We start from the raw sequence: 15,531 nt of genomic DNA, 5'->3' as shown, positions 1-15,531 counted from the left end.
TCTAACCATCAGAGGAGTGAATTTTTGGAATAGCCTTCCAAGGGAAGCAGTGGGGGCAAAAGATCTATCTGGCTTTAAGATTAAACTCGATAAGTTTATGGAGGAGATGGTATGATGGGATAACATGATTTTGGTAATTAATTAAACTTTAAATATTCATGATAAATAGGCCTAATGGCCTGTGATGGGATGTTAGATTGGGTGGGATCTGAGTTACTACAGAAAATTCTTTCCTGGGTATCTGCCTGGTGAATCTTGCCCATATGCTCAGGGTTTAGCTGATCGCCATATTTGGGGTCAGGAAGGAATTTTCCTCCAGGGCAGATTGGAAGAGGCCCTGGAGGTTTTTCGCCTTCCTCTGTAGCATGGGGCATGGGTCACTTGAGGGAGGATTCTCTGCTCCTTGAAGTCTTTAAACCATGATTTAAGGACTTCAATAGCTCAGACATAGGTGAGGTTTTTTGTAGGAGTGGGTAGGTGAGATTCTGTGGCCTGTGTTGTGCAGGAGGTCGGCCTAGATGATCAGAATGGTACTTTCTGACCTTAGTATCTATGAAAAGGAATGCAACTGAAATGTGAAATGTACTATTAGTTTCACAATTTGATTTATTTTCTGTTTCTTTTCACTGTGGGAAGGACTGAGATTCTCTGGGATAAAAGTGTGTTAAATAAGTGATTCCGGTAGGAATATTTATTTAGTCTACAATGTAATATGTTAACTTTATAATTATAATCCCCATAACAATATCTGTAACCATACAAAATAGAGTGGAATCCTCCCCCGCAACAAACAGGAAAGTTGTGAATTCATCTTTTCCATTTTTTTAAATTCTAAATTTTAAAAAATTTCTTCAAAATGTTGAAATGAAGAAGGAAAAAACCCCTACCTCTATTGCAAGGACCTTGGGGAAAAAAAAAAAGGTGTTTTGAATTCATTTATACCATAGATTAATCATGCAGATGCTGCTTAATGCTAAATGAACATGGACAGTTAACCTGATACCTAGAAGCTTGTAGCTTTCACAGGCTTGCTTGTTTAATGCACTCTAATTTGTTTGTTTGCTGTAATTTTACTAAAATTCTTGAAGGAAAAGTGAGTTTCTTTCTGGCCAAATTAATTGCTCTGCTGGCATAAGTGATGCAACTCCATTGAAACAAATTAGGATTGCTTACACCAGCACTGAATTTGGCTCTGAGGTGACTTCTAAGAAATCATGAGGAATAGTTAGCTCTTTTGGGAGAAAATCAATGGGAGCTTCTCGCAAAGATCACAGGTAAAATACTACCCAAAATTGCACATCCCACTCTTCCCACCCTGTCTCAGTCATCTGTATTCTTGCTAAATTATTCCTGTGACAAAACTGGAACTGCTCTGTCATGATTTATAAACAGTGAGTGTTGACCTGGCTTTTGGGATGTTTATTGTATGAATATATTGGTCTAGTTTAGTAGGTGGCTATAAAGAAAACAAGAAGGAAGGGAAGAAGAATGGCTCAGGAGTGTTGTTCGGTGGGCAATGCTCATACTCTTATAGCATCAATATTTTACCTCCTCCCAAGCCAACCTGCAAAACTAGTTTTGTCCAAAGACAAAGCCCAAGAATGTGAGAACAAAGCAACTCTGACAGTTTAGGAAGGGGTGCTCTCTGCGGAGACGAGTCATTGTTTGGGGGAACCAGACTAAGATGCAGGCGTTGGCTGGATTGTCTGAAGAAATTAGGGCTGACTAGGTGACCCTGAGGGGATGATAAGCCTTTGGGTAAGGTGGACAAGTGTGGACTGTTTGTTGTCCTAAAATGCTTTTTATCTACATGCTTTGTTACTATACATAGAACGAACAATACTCCGGTTTCAATAAGGCAGTTTTGTCACTATACACCATCGGCCACAGGCTCCCGAAGGGAAGAACCATAAGTGCGGAACCCAGTCAGACCTTCTGGGTTAGCATGGTTGATTCCCTGGGTACTGAAGCCCAGGTACCAGTTTGAGTGGGAGAACTATAGAATTCCAGCCTGGGATAGGTAAAGACACTAGGCCTGACACTTGAAGGGGTGCATTCAGAGAGACCAAAAAGGGGACAGGATACAGCTAGCCCTCCAGCCATGACCATTACAATGGTGATTGACCCCTAAGCTCTTGTTTGTGTGTGTATGTGTATGTGTTTTTTCTCATTACAAAGGGTCACATTCATTGCTGACCGTGCAGCTCCACTGAAGTTAATGAACCTCTACATGTTTACGCCACTGGTGAACATGATTTCAAATGCAGCTTTGCTACACTGCTACAGAGGATTTCCGCAGCCGAATCTGATAAAGGTAGCGGTCCATTCTAAACTGGTAATTGCTGTAGTTAACCAATTTTCACTACACTCCAAGCAAAGTTTTTAGTTAAAGGTAGCCCCTGTTTTAATTCTGAACTTCATTAGTAAATGATCCTTGATCAAGTCTAAATTAGCCTGAAGATTATTATATATGCTCAGCAAGTTACTGTATATTGGCATGATTGCTAAAAGTAATGATTTTCCACACAGTTCCCACTACAATCTAATACTGCAATACAGATTGAACAAACATATAGAATTTTAAATTGACAGCTACGTACAAAATTACCTGGTACAAGATTATTATAAAACATAATTCAGAAATAAAACTCTGAATTCTTAACACAAATACTGCAGGTTCCCAGTTTTAAAGCACAAATTGCATAACTATCTTTTAAACTGAAACAGACTAAACATTCTGTAGTTTGAGTCCAAATGCCTTTGAGTGCATGCAGCGGGCAATACATATTCAGAACCAGAGATTTGCCAAAAATATTAGTTTAAAATATTTTGAATGGATCACCCTAGAAAAAGCTCTTCCTGTTTCTTTAACAAAATAGATATTCTAGGCCCCAGACCTGCAAAGGTTTATGCATGTGTCTAACTTTATGCATGTCAGAAGTTCCACTGAACTCCATAGGACTATTCATGTACTTAAAGTTAATGTGTGTTTAAGTCTTTGCCGGATCCAGGCCTTAGGACTTGTGTATATGGAGAGTTAGTGTGTAGCAAGCTGGAGTGTAGTGCCCCAGCCTGTCAGTGTGGACCCTCCGAATGCCCACTTGAAGTTCTGTAGTGTGCCTTGATCTACTCCCATTTGAAACAGGTAGAATACTGCCCCAAACTGAAACTGGAGTAGATCAAAGTGCAACGTAAAACTTCTAGTGTGTGGTACCAGGGCTCACATGACAAGTTAGTGCGCAGCAGGCCAGTTCATTGTACATTTGAACTCCAACTTGATGCAAACTAACTCTCCATATAGACAAGTCCTTAGTGTTCAAACAGCCAGCTGTTCACTACAATACATTTTCCTTTAATAGATATCCCCTGTCTAAAATGATAGCAAGGGAAAGTATGTTCATCTAAATTGGGTCTTTTATTTGGTCCACCATCATTTCCAATTGTTGGTAGGGCACTAGAATGGGAAGTAACAGATTTCCAATCAGATGCTGATGACAGTGCCTACTTTTACCCAAAATTCAGTTTTGGAGGCACTGCTGTCTGTAAAATGACTCATGGGGTAAAATGCTGCAGTCATTACCCAGGCCATGCCCTCATTGTCTTCAGTAAGAGTTTGGCCTAGGAAGGGACTGCAGGATTTGACCCCAAGTGAAGTTTGGGTGGCCTGCTCCTATCAGCCCTCGACACATGGAACTCCCATCAGCTTCCACAGAAGTTCTGGGCATGGAGTGCTTTCAGCATCAGACCCTGGCAGCATTCACATAAGGCACATTCTGAAGGTGCTTAAGTCTCTTGCATCTGGCGGTTATTTGCTGGATACACAGAATCCCCAAGGAAGGATTAGTGAAAGACCATTTTAGAAGAAACTTTCCATCCCAAGATATTACTACAAACATTATCAGTAATTCAGGTTTCAGAGTAGCAGCCGTGTTAGTCTGTATTCGCAAAAAGAAAAGGAGTACTTGTGGCACCTTAGAAACTAACAAATTTATTAGAGCATAAGCTTTCGTGAGCTACAGCTCACTTCATCGGATGCATTATCAGTAATGGAATTTCAACACTGTGGAACGTGCTTCCTAGAGTATGGCAGCATTATATGGATTTGTCAGTGTTTCACTGACTCCTTGTTATTTATTCTTCTGCTTTGCTGTGACACCTGTGGGAGAAAACATAAAACAATTACAACAACAAAAATGTGTGGTCAGGTGTTTGTGTGTGTGTGTGTGTGTGCGTATCCTGTACATGATAAACTTGTTGGGAAAATTGGATTTAAATCCATCAAATAAGCCAGGTGCCCCAATGCACTTTAAAAAAAAAAGAGGCGAGAGGAAGAAAAAACAAAAAAATGGTAAAACTATTAATGTATGTACTCTGAAAACTCGATTTCATTCATGCACTGAGATTCTAACTTTATTTGAAGAGTTTAACCATCTTCTTTGTTCTGGAGCTAGTCACTGCTAATAATTCAGCACAGTACTTGAAACAATAAATGTCATGTTCTCCATGCTGAATGTTGGAAATACTAGGTTTTCAGCTGTATGCTAGTTAGACACACCAAGCTTAAGGACTAATATTACTTCTTCTGCAGGAGCTGGCAGTATTGCCATTGACTTGGGCACTGATCTCACAAGTAAATCTGAGGAGACAGACATCCCACTGCCTTCACACAGAGCTGCACGCAGGCATAGGGTTCTTCTAGGACGGAGTAACTTGCATAAATGGGGTTGTAAATGGAGCACAGTGGGGTCTTTAGTTTTAGCATAGTAGTGGTGAAAGACATTTAGCATGGACTTAACTGAATCTTCCCAGTGTGTCAATTTCCAGAAAGAAAACACCAAAATTCCAGTGTCGAGAAATTCTACTTTTGCACAGACTTATTCAGGTGAGCAGTACCATTGAAGACAATGAGGTTACTCATGTGAGTTAGGCACTTCAGGAAGTGTTTGCAGGATTGGAGCCTTAATCTGTAAATGTTAAGGTGCTGTCTAGCTCATTGACCAAACAAAATCTCCTCCAGATCCCATGAATATTTACAAATATGGACACCATGGCTAAAGATATACACACCCACAAGAGTGAATAATTAGATTATAGTGGCAGATGAGAAAATTTAAGACCATAAGAAGCACTGAATCTGTTGTAGAAGACAAGATGGGTTGTTAACCCCCTAGAATTAGAAAGCAAAAATGACCCAACATGGAAGTTATCCTAATTTATTGTTTTTAAGACTGAAGAAATACAGTCCTTTTGGAAAAAAAAGCAGGTCAAGGTGTATATGTAACAGATAATATATAGGTTCAGAGTAGCAGCCATGTTCGTCTGTATTCGCAAAAAGAAAAGGAGTACTTGTGTCACCTTAGAGATTAACAAATTTATTTGAGCATAAGCTTTAGCTGTAGCTCACGAAAGCTTATGCTCAAATAAATTTGTTAGTCTCTAAGGTGCCACAAGTCCTCCTTTTCTTTTTTAGATAATATATAGAGTGGGACTTTTTTGTTTTACTTTTCGTTGTAACCCTTGATAAATTGAAATCTACTTCGTCCCTGATTTATTTTCTTTTTTCCCTCCTCCCTTTTGTGATCACACTGCTTTGTTCAAACAGAAAGAAGTGCCAAGCACAGGCACTCATCTTTTACTCTTTGAAGAACAAAACTGTACTTCTGGGGATGAGGGGAGAACAAAAGTAGCATCATTTGGCCTTTACAAACAGCTATTTCAATAAAATTGGGGTTAATGCAGGAATCAGGTTCTATGGCTGGTAATATGCAGGTGGTCAGCCTAGATGGCTTTAAAATCTATGGTTCTGTGAAACAAGGTAAATTTGAGCACATCAAAGCCTGTCTTTATTCTACTGCTGTTGTAGACCCACAGCATGCTAAAAACTGCGAGAGGTTCAGCTCTGATCTTCCAACTGGATTTGGCCGGGGTGAGCATGGGGAGCTGCCGTGACTTCAAGATCCCGCAAAAGGCTTCTAAAAAATGACCATTTACCAAATGTAAATCTGTTCTCCTGATTCCCTGCAAATTGTGCTTCCTAGGGTTCCAAACTAAAAGGCTGCATTCCGGTAGAAAGGAAGGGGGGATGGAAATCCAGCGACTTTTCCTCCAGAAGGTGACGGTGACTAATAGCACAACTCATCTCCTAGTTTTACTAGGATTGTTCCCACTCTCTTTTACAGCGAAAGTTCATTGCCTAGTGAAGTAACAGTGCTGCTGCTTGTACTGATAGGTGGGAACCATGAATTGGATTTACAGACAGACTGGTAAGGAAAAAGCTGTGGCTAGAGGCTGTAGGGTAACAGAAGTAAAGAGCTTTTCTCATCTACTCTTTAATTCACACAAGCAAATAATGTTAAGACACCAGATAAAAAAGGAAAGGACAAAATTTCAGTTAGGGGCTCACTGTAGCATGTTCTTCCAATACTTGATCACCAGGGGGCACTGACTGACAGACAGACATTAAGGTGGGACCCTATCATAGCTAGAATTTTAGGACAACCTCAGCTGTGGAATTGCCTTTACTTTTACTAAAAGAAAAGGAGTACTTGTGGCACCTTAGAGACTAACAAATTTATTAGAGCATAAGCTTTCGTGAGCTACAGCTCACTTCATCGGATGCATTTGGTGGAAAAAGCAGAGGAGAGATTTATATACACACACACAGAGAACATGAAACAATGGGTTTATCATACACACTGTAAGGAGAGTGATCACTTAAGATAAGCCATCACCCACAGCAGGGGGGGGGGGAAGGAGGAAAACCTTTCATGGTGACAAGCAAGGTAGGCTAATTCCAGCAGTTAACAAGAATATCAGAGGAACAGTGGGGGGTGGGGTGGGACAACTTCATGAAAAAACTCGCACAGATACAGACAGACATCATCTTCCTCTCCAAATGCAAACAGATGGACATCATACCGAAAGGACTGAAGGTAAAAAATCCATTACAATCTACATACCATACAGACTATGCTGACAGCTTGTGCCACACACTCTCAAAGAAACTGCGGAACCACCTGATCAACATCCTCTACAGCAAACAGGGAAAGATTAAGAATGAGCTCTCATTGTTAACTGCTGGAATTAGCCTACCTTGCTTGTCACCATGAAAGGTTTTCCTCCTTTCCCCCCCCCCTGCTGTTGGTGATGGCTTATCTTAAGTGATCACTCTCCTTACAGTTTCAGAGTAGCAGCCGTGTTAGTCTGTATTCGCAAAAAGAAAAGGAGAACTTGTGGCACCTTAGAGACTAACAAGTTTATTAGAGCATAAGCTTTCGTGAGCTACAGCTCACTTCATGCATCCGATGAAGTGAGCTGTAGCTCACGAAAGCTTATGCTCTAATAAATTTGTTAGTCTCTAAGGTGCCACAAGTTCTCCTTTTCTTTTTACTCTCCTTACAGTGTGTATGATAAACCCATTGTTTCATGTTCTCTGTGTGTGTGTATATAAATCTCTCCTCTGTTTTTTCCACCAAATGCATCCGATGAAGTGAGCTGTAGCTCACGAAAGCTTATGCTCTAATAAATTTGTTAGTCTCTAAGGTGCCACAAGTACTCCTTTTCTTTTTGCGAATACAGACTAACACGGCTGCTACTCTGGAACCTTTACTTTTACTGTTTTCTTTCAGGACCTTTACAGCTCTCACAGGGCTTGATTCAAAGCCCACTGAAATCAGTGGAAAGACCCATTGATTTTCAACCAATTTTGGATCAGACCCTTAATGTAAATTCTTGTGTGTGGCTTTCTTGTGTATTCTAAGGCCAGTCCAAAAAAACCTGGATGTGCCTCAGGTCTTGTCTGAGTAGGGATGTTATAAACTCACGTATGGTCATCTCTCTCCAAACATCTTTAATGTTCTTGACGCTACACTTCTGACATAGGGGGGCTCAGTCCCTGACCTCTATCTCAAATGTGAATTATTGCTGCTCTTTGCTGCTGCTCCTGTCAATCTTTGGCGACTGGATTCTGAAAGGCAGCACAGCAGCGGCCCACCTCTTTCAGGTGGGAGGCTGTAGAGAAGGGGTTGACTGGTGCAGGAGGAGCCATGAGTCGGAACACTAAGATGGTCACTCACACATGCCCAGAACACCGGACGTTCCGGCACTACCAGGAACGTCGCACAACTCCGTTCCCTCAGCATGGCTTTGTGTGCACCACATGGGAGGGGTCATTTTGAAGAGCACATTGCCCAGATCTCGCTGGTGTGACCTTGCACTAATGCTGGTGGTGAAGGCAGAGAAGCACACTCTTCATTTTGGCACCCTCGGTATGATACTGGAGACAACCACATCTGGTTTTGTCTCAGTACCACATGGGGGACAGACAACCCCAAAAGAGGACCAAATGGCCTTCTTACAGAACACATAGCTCTCTGGCTAATCCTTGGCTACCAAAATGGCTGAGAGAGATTGGTTCCTGTCATGGTAAATTAGAGCAGCCTTCAGGCTACTGATGCAGAAAATACCAAAAAAAAAAAGTCTTAGCGGAGGTTCCCATGGCTTCTATGTCACCACCAGTAGATGACTGGCTAAGAGGAATATTAGTTCCCGGGGATCACTAGGGAGGGATACCCAATATTCTTGCATAGCAAGAAACTGCAGACTCTGTAGAATAAATACATTTTGTTCATGAAATCAGATATTCAGAGAGTTCAGATTATTGGTTCATTTAATTATGGCTGCTCATGATTAGAATGCAAAGGAAAACATGTAACTATGCAATTTCAGTACATGTAACTATGCAATTTCCCCCCTGCCCCCTTAATATAAATAAAGACAAATCTTGGAAAATGAAAATCTTAGTGGGGGGGTCACCCAAAGGTTTCTTAAAACTGGAATGTAAAATGTCAAGAACATACAATACCCTGATATCAGGTGGGAGGTGCAGGGGCACTTGATAGAGAGTTTCAGAAAAACTGGGTTTACCCATAGCTGCCTGGGTGTCTCAAACAAAGCAAAATTAGGCCCCAGTGCTGGGCTATGTTTACAATAGCACATTTGTTGGTAAAACTTATGTCACTCGGAGTGTGAAAAAATATCCTCCCGTGAACAACATAACCTACACTGACAGAAGCGCCGGTGTGGACAGGGCTATGTCAGCGAGAAATGCTCTCCTGCGAGCATAGCTACGTCCGCTCGCTGGGGTGGTGGCTTAATTATATCAATGGGAGAGCTCTCTGTGGTCAGCGGTTACACGGGAGATCTTACAGTGGCATAGCTGCATCGGTACAGCTGTGCTGCTGTAAGCTCTCTAGTGAAGACATGGCCCTGGAAAGATGTACACATGCGCTTAACTGTAAGCAGCTGCATGCTCCATTCACTTCCATGGATTACTCATCAGCCTAATTTTAAGTACATGCACATGTCTTTGAACACCAAGACCTTAGTGCTGACTAGCACGTGAAATTTGGATTTCAGTTGGGCTGGTAGTCCTATATAAGCAGAATTTCTTCCCTGGTCCACTATTCTGCTTAAATAATTCCAATAAACCTGTTAAAACAACTCTGTAATTGATAAGCCCCACCCACAACCGGAAGCCTAGAGGAGAAGCAGTCGCCTCTTTCAAAGGATGAATGTACTGAAGTTACATTTTTACAATTTTTGGAAAAAATAATAATCAGACAAAAGCAAGGCTTCCAGTTATCCTAGCAAACTGGGTTTGAGTGGTTAAGGTAATTAACACCAGACTTTATGATCTCTGCTGGGAAAGGTTGATTGGCTGCTGCTGACGTAAAAGACAGACATTTGGGACCTGATCCTGCAGCACTGGGAGTATTTCCACTGACTCCAATGGGGCAGGATCAAGCCCTTGGACAGCAAAAATCACACACACATAATCAGATATTAAGGCAAAAAGCTTAGTTGCCGTAATGATTACTGATGGCATCATAAAGTGTAAAGTCCCAGTGCTGGGGTTAGTCCACATAAAAGCAATGTTGCCTGTTTACATACCTCACTGTATCACACAACGATTTTTGGTTTTATTATCTCCAGTATCAATGTCAACCTCTGCTTTTAAATAAAAGAGAGACACTAAATATATCTGACCGCTGTGACATAAAGGTAACAACATGGAACGTCATAGGATAGAGACTGTCCTCTTGGAAACATGACTAGTTTATATTTCTTGGGACTAAAAACTATTAGTTTAGTCAATAGCTAAATAGTCTGAAAACTTAAACGATTAAATTGTGCTTGGGGCCTATGGTGGCCACCCAAGGAGTAAAGTGGAGTAAAAGCCCCAGCCCCATCCCACTGCATGGGAAACACACCATTTGATCATGTCTCCAGCCATGGAGGTGGGAAGAGCAGGAGCTGCATGCCCAATATTTTCTCCCCTTTACTCATGAGGGAGGAGAAGGGATGGAGAGTTGAAGAGACATGGTCTACTACTGTCCTTCCCGTCTGGTGATCATTGGAGCTAGTGGGGCACATGTCAGGTTTGGGGAGCAATGGGAATACATTGTGTCAGCCCTCTAGAAGATACAGCAGATCTCCCATGAATCCCAAGTGAGACGGAGAGCTCTGGAGGAACGGTGCCAGAGAGTCCCCCAGTCCTTCCTGGGGCGGCACAGTTACATGTAGTCAGGGCTAAATCTAAAAGCTGTCTCTAGCCTTAAGAACATGATCTTTTGCACAAGCATCAGTGTGATTTTTTTCCCCCCTAAGCTGTGTGCTTGAATATTTAACACTAAGGAAGGGTCACACTGAAATACACCAGAACTTTATACTTCAGTGACACTAATTCTCGTGTGCAGAATACTCTTGTAACTGATGTCTTGGGGAAAACCTCATAAAAATTGGGTGATGAGAGTATGGGGAAGAATTTTAATACAGTTATATTAAAGCTATATTTATAAATAGTTTATATGGGTTAACAAATGATTAATAGATGTTATAATGAATGGTTAGTCTCTACTATAGTACATGATTAATTACTGCTTATAGAGTCCAATGGGCCAGTTAGTTGCATCTAACTTTAACTTACAACTATCTGTAGCACCTTTGACAGATGTGCTTGTCACCATCTGTACTGTACTCCATTCATGTGTGCAACATCTTTTTATTGATCCATTAATCATTAACCCTTTCTAAACTATTTATACATGCTGCTAGTGGGGACAATGTTTTTGCATTGTTTAACCAGTCTCCGATTTTAAAGGACATCTGCATTAAACAGTGTTTTTCCTGAGAATGGTAAAATTCCTATTGACTTCACTGGTGCAGGGCTGGACCCTAAAAAAGGAAGGAATACTTCTAATTAAAAAATCCTAGAGAGCTGAAGATGAGAACTTCAGTCTCCCGTATTTAGCTAAAGGGTTCCTAATCTCCATATGCCGCACTGAAATGTGTTACCTGACTGGGTTTTGCTGTGTCGTTTCTTCTTTCTCCGTTTCCCAGACCCTCTTTGCCCTTCCTTGTCAGTAAGTGCTTGCGCCGGAGGGACTGTTGTTGAGCAAGAAGAATCAGTCACTGGCTCTTCTGAGAAGGATTTCTCCTGCGAGGTGTCCAGCAAGGAGTCTGCGGCGAGGTCGTCATTTTCTTTCTCTGTCCCCTTTAACTCTGTATGCTGAGAACTCGACTCATTGGTTGGAGTCATTTTAGCACCGCCAGGTGCTAGTTCAACTCTGGTTTTAGCCTCGTTCCCAACTGCATCACTTGGTTGTGACATTTGTACATTAGACACCAGGCCTCTTTCTAACTGAGTGAGTCCAGATTCACTGTTTTTGTCTCCTGAGAGGGATCCATTCAATTCCTCTTCTAAACCAATACAGTGGCCTGAATAGCTGCTTGCAAACTTTGTAGTTGTTCCTGGGTTCAATGGCGTGAACACAATGGCATTGTATTCCACGTTCTCTTGAAAGCTACACGAGCTGTTGATCTGCTGGATACTCACTCCATTGTTGGGCTGCTGGGTTCCCTCAACTTCAGTTGAAGGTAAGGCGCTCCTGTCAGTACAGGGCTGTTGTGGCGAACTTCCTCCAGCTCTGTCTTTAGGAAGCACTTCGTTGGAAGCTGGTGTCTCTTTGACAACTCTACCGGTAGCCTTCACAGTGGCAGCAGCTTCTGAGGCAGGAGTGTTTTCTGTGTGCTGATTGCCTTCCTTTCGCTGGGTCTCAGAAGCACTTTCCTTCACTGCTGCTGCTTCTGACGTATCAACACTCTTTCCTTTAAACGGACAACACGGGATCAGGCACAGTTGTTCAGTCTAGCGTGTGACTGTCAACCAACAACAATGGGTCGTCTGAGTGTAATCTGACCACCTGCAATGTACCCCGGGCTAACGGCTCAGGGCAAAGGGGCCAAGGGATTTATAATGGCCAGACGTGGTCAGGAGCTTTTTATGTCTACTCCAAAAACTAGCCACTCCCATAGCTCAGCAACCCCGAACATCACATGGGGGCATTTGGTTCATAACCCAGGCCCCAACACCGCAAAGCACTTCAGCGCATACTTAATTTTGAGTTTGTGCTTAGCTCCCATTGACGTTAATCAGTTTCATTCCCAGTGAAGTCAATGGAACTTAAACATGCTGCATAGGAGCCTACCTGAGGGGAGCTAAGGGCCAATGAATTCCCAACTGGCATCATGGGCCTGATCCTGCTGTCCAAGTCTTGTTGCAGGAAATAGCTCTGCCTGAGACATGCCTTCAGAACTGCCCCCCCGTCTGGGCTTCTCCATCCAAGTACCAACCCAGCCCGACCCTGCTTTTTAAAGGGATTGCAGGAAGGCTGCAATTTGCAAGTTATCTCTTGTGGCAGGCCAGGGCGATGGCCTTCAACAAGATTGTTGGCTGGTTTGCATCTGGGAATGGAGGATACCACCTCAAAAGCGGAAAGGAAGCTCACGGTGCAAATTTAGAAAATAAACATCTCTGGGGTAACATTTCCCGAAGTGCCAAGTCCCTTGGAAAATGGGACTTCGGTCACTTGCACAATTTTTTGAAAATGGTCCCCCTTGTCTATTGATCAATTCAACAATTCAAAGAAGAGAAGTTCCTCTGTATGTGTAATGCCAACAGACCCCGGTCGTCGGCGAGCGGGATCGAACCTGGGACTCCAGAGCTTAGTGCATGAGCCTCGACTGCAAGAGCTAAAAGCCAGCTGAATGTTAGCTGAGGCTGTAAAGCAGACTCATTTTATCTCTAAGTGGTCTCGGTGGCACTAGATGGGACAGAATACCACACCCAGAAGATATATGGGTTACATATGTATTTGTTTTGCTACAATATTTGCAGCAGGCTGGAGGTTAATGGTTGCAGGTATGGTTGGGTCTTTGGTCTTACCAGGCTCTCTCTCCTTCAGCGTTTCGGCAGGTGAGGCTTTAGGAGCAGTGTCCGGCGCACTCTTGTTCTTAGCCGTTTTCCGCAACTGGAAACCTTTTCTTATGTCGGACAGCAGGGCATCGATAACACACACCTCGTCCTGCTTCACGGCCCCTTTCTTAACTAGTGTTTAAACAAAAATGGGGAAATGGCTAACGTTGCACTCCGGGGGAATAGGCAGTGATAGTTGAAAGCAGTGGGGTTACCACCAAGGGTATATGCTGGGGAGACGGGGCCTGATCTTCCATTGCCCTGCCCCTTGCAGCATCATCTATTCCAGTGCAAAGTGGGTGTCAAACACTGCCACTCTGATCTGGCACCATTCTACACCCACTGCACCGGTGTGAATGACTATGGAAGGTGAAGGGCAGCGAAGAACTTGGCCCAGAGCCCTTGCCAGCCATGGTCGGTGCCTCTAGTAGTCTCTCCGCTTTGCCCTTTGCCAAAGTACGCTTGTGGCACCCTGCAGGCCAAGGCCTTTAAATGGCTCCTGTTCTGTATCTTGAATTTTATTAAAAAAAAAAAAAAAAAAAAAGGAGTACTTGTGGCACCTTAGAGACTAACAAATTTATTAGAGCATAAGCTTTCGTGAGCTACAGCTCACTTCATCGGATGCATTTGGTGGAAAAAACAGAGGAGAGATTTATATACACACACACAGAGAACATGAAACAATGGGTTTATCATACACACTGTAAGGAGAGTGATCACTTAAGATAAGCCATCACCAACAGCAGGGGGGGGAAGGAGGAAAACCTTTCATGGTGACAAGCAGGTAGGCTAATTCCAGCAGTTAACAAGAATATCAGAGGAACAGTGGGGGGTGGGGTGGGAGGGAGAAATACCATGGGGAAATAGTTTTACTTTGTGTAATGACTCATCCATTCCCAGTCTCTATTCAAGCCTAAGTTAATTGTATCCAGTTTGCAAATTAATTCCAATTCAGCAGTCTCTCGTTGGAGTCTGTTTTTGAAGCTTTTTTGTTGAAGTATAGCCACTCTTAGGTCTGTGATCGAGTGACCAGAGAGATTGAAGTGTTCTCCAACTGGTTTTTGAATGTTATAATTCTTGACATCTGATTTGTGTCCATTCATTCTTTTACGTAGAGACTGTCCAGTTTGGCCAATGTACATGGCAGAGGGGCATTGCTGGCACATGATGGCATATATCACATTGGTAGATGCGCAGGTGAACGAGCCTCTGATAGTGTGGCTGATGTGATTAGGCCCTATGATGGTATCCCCTGAATAGATATGTGGACAGAGTTGGCAACGGGCTTTGTTGCAAGGATAGGTTCCTGGGTTAGTGGTTCTGTTGTGTGGTGTGTGGTTGCTGGTGAGTATTTGCTTCAGATTGGGGGGCTGTCTGTAAGCAAGGACTGGTCTGTCTCCCAAGATCTGAGAGAGCGATGGCTCGTCCTTCAGGATAGGTTGTAGATCCTTGATGATGCGTTGGAGAGGTTTTAGTTGGGGGCTGAAGGTGATGGCTAGTGGCGTTCTGTTGTTTTCTTTGTTGGGCCTGTCCTGTAGTAGGTGACTTCTGGGTACTCTTCTGGCTCTGTCAATCTGTTTCTTCACTTCAGCAGGTGGGTACTGTAGTTGTAGGAATGCATGATAGAGATCTTGTAGGTGTTTGTCTCTGTCTGAGGGGTTGGAGCAAATGCGGTTATATCGTAGCTCTTGGCTGTAGACAATGGATCGAGTGGTATGATCTGGATGAAAGCTAGAGGCATGTAGGTAGGAATAGCGGTCAGTAGGTTTCCGATATAGGGTGGTGTTTATGTGACCATCGCTTATTAGCACCGTAGTGTCCAGGAAGTGGATCTCTTGTGTGGACTGGTCCAGGCTGAGGTTGATGGTGGGATGGAAATTGTTGAAATCATGGTGGAATTCCTCAAGAGCTTCTTTTCCATGGGTCCAGATGATGAAGATGTCATCAATGTAGCGCAAGTAGAGTAGGGGCATTAGGGGACGAGAGCTGAGGAAGCGTTGTTCTAAGTCAGCCATAAAAATGTTGGCATACTGTGGGGCCATGCGGGTACCCATCGCAGTGCCGCTGATTTGAAGGTATACATTGTCACCAAATGTGAAATAGTTATGGGTCAGGACAAAGTCACAAAGTTCTGCCACCAGGTTAGCCGTGACAGTATCGGGGATACTGTTCCTGACGGCTTGTAGTCCATCTTTGTGTGGAATGTTGGTGTAGAG

At 43.0% G+C, this 15,531-nt stretch overlaps 1 protein-coding gene across 3 annotated transcripts in view; it reads right to left on the bottom strand.

Moving 5' to 3' along the window:
- Positions 1-559: 559 nt before the first annotated feature.
- INF2 (inverted formin 2) overlaps positions 560-15,531 on the bottom strand; it is an 81,464-nt gene continuing 66,492 nt past the window's right edge. The window contains exons 20-24 of one of the 3 annotated variants that reach the window (XM_043517743.1): positions 13,286-13,447; positions 11,356-12,168; positions 9,952-10,011; positions 4,049-4,156; positions 560-3,906 (exon numbers count right to left, since the gene is read on the bottom strand). In XM_043517743.1, the coding sequence (XP_043373678.1) occupies positions 9,953-10,011; positions 11,356-12,168; positions 13,286-13,447 (1,034 nt within the window). In that variant the 3' untranslated portion in view covers positions 560-3,906; positions 4,049-4,156; position 9,952. The remainder of the gene's footprint in view (positions 3,907-4,048; positions 4,157-9,951; positions 10,012-11,355; positions 12,169-13,285; positions 13,448-15,531) is intronic. The other 2 variants (XM_043517744.1, XM_043517746.1) reach the window with 2 other exon arrangements.

This window comes from Dermochelys coriacea, chromosome 6 (genome assembly GCF_009764565.3).
Source record: "Dermochelys coriacea isolate rDerCor1 chromosome 6, rDerCor1.pri.v4, whole genome shotgun sequence".
Taxonomy (NCBI): Eukaryota; Metazoa; Chordata; order Testudines; family Dermochelyidae; genus Dermochelys; species Dermochelys coriacea.
This window is presented reverse-complemented; position numbering and strand designations above follow the sequence as displayed.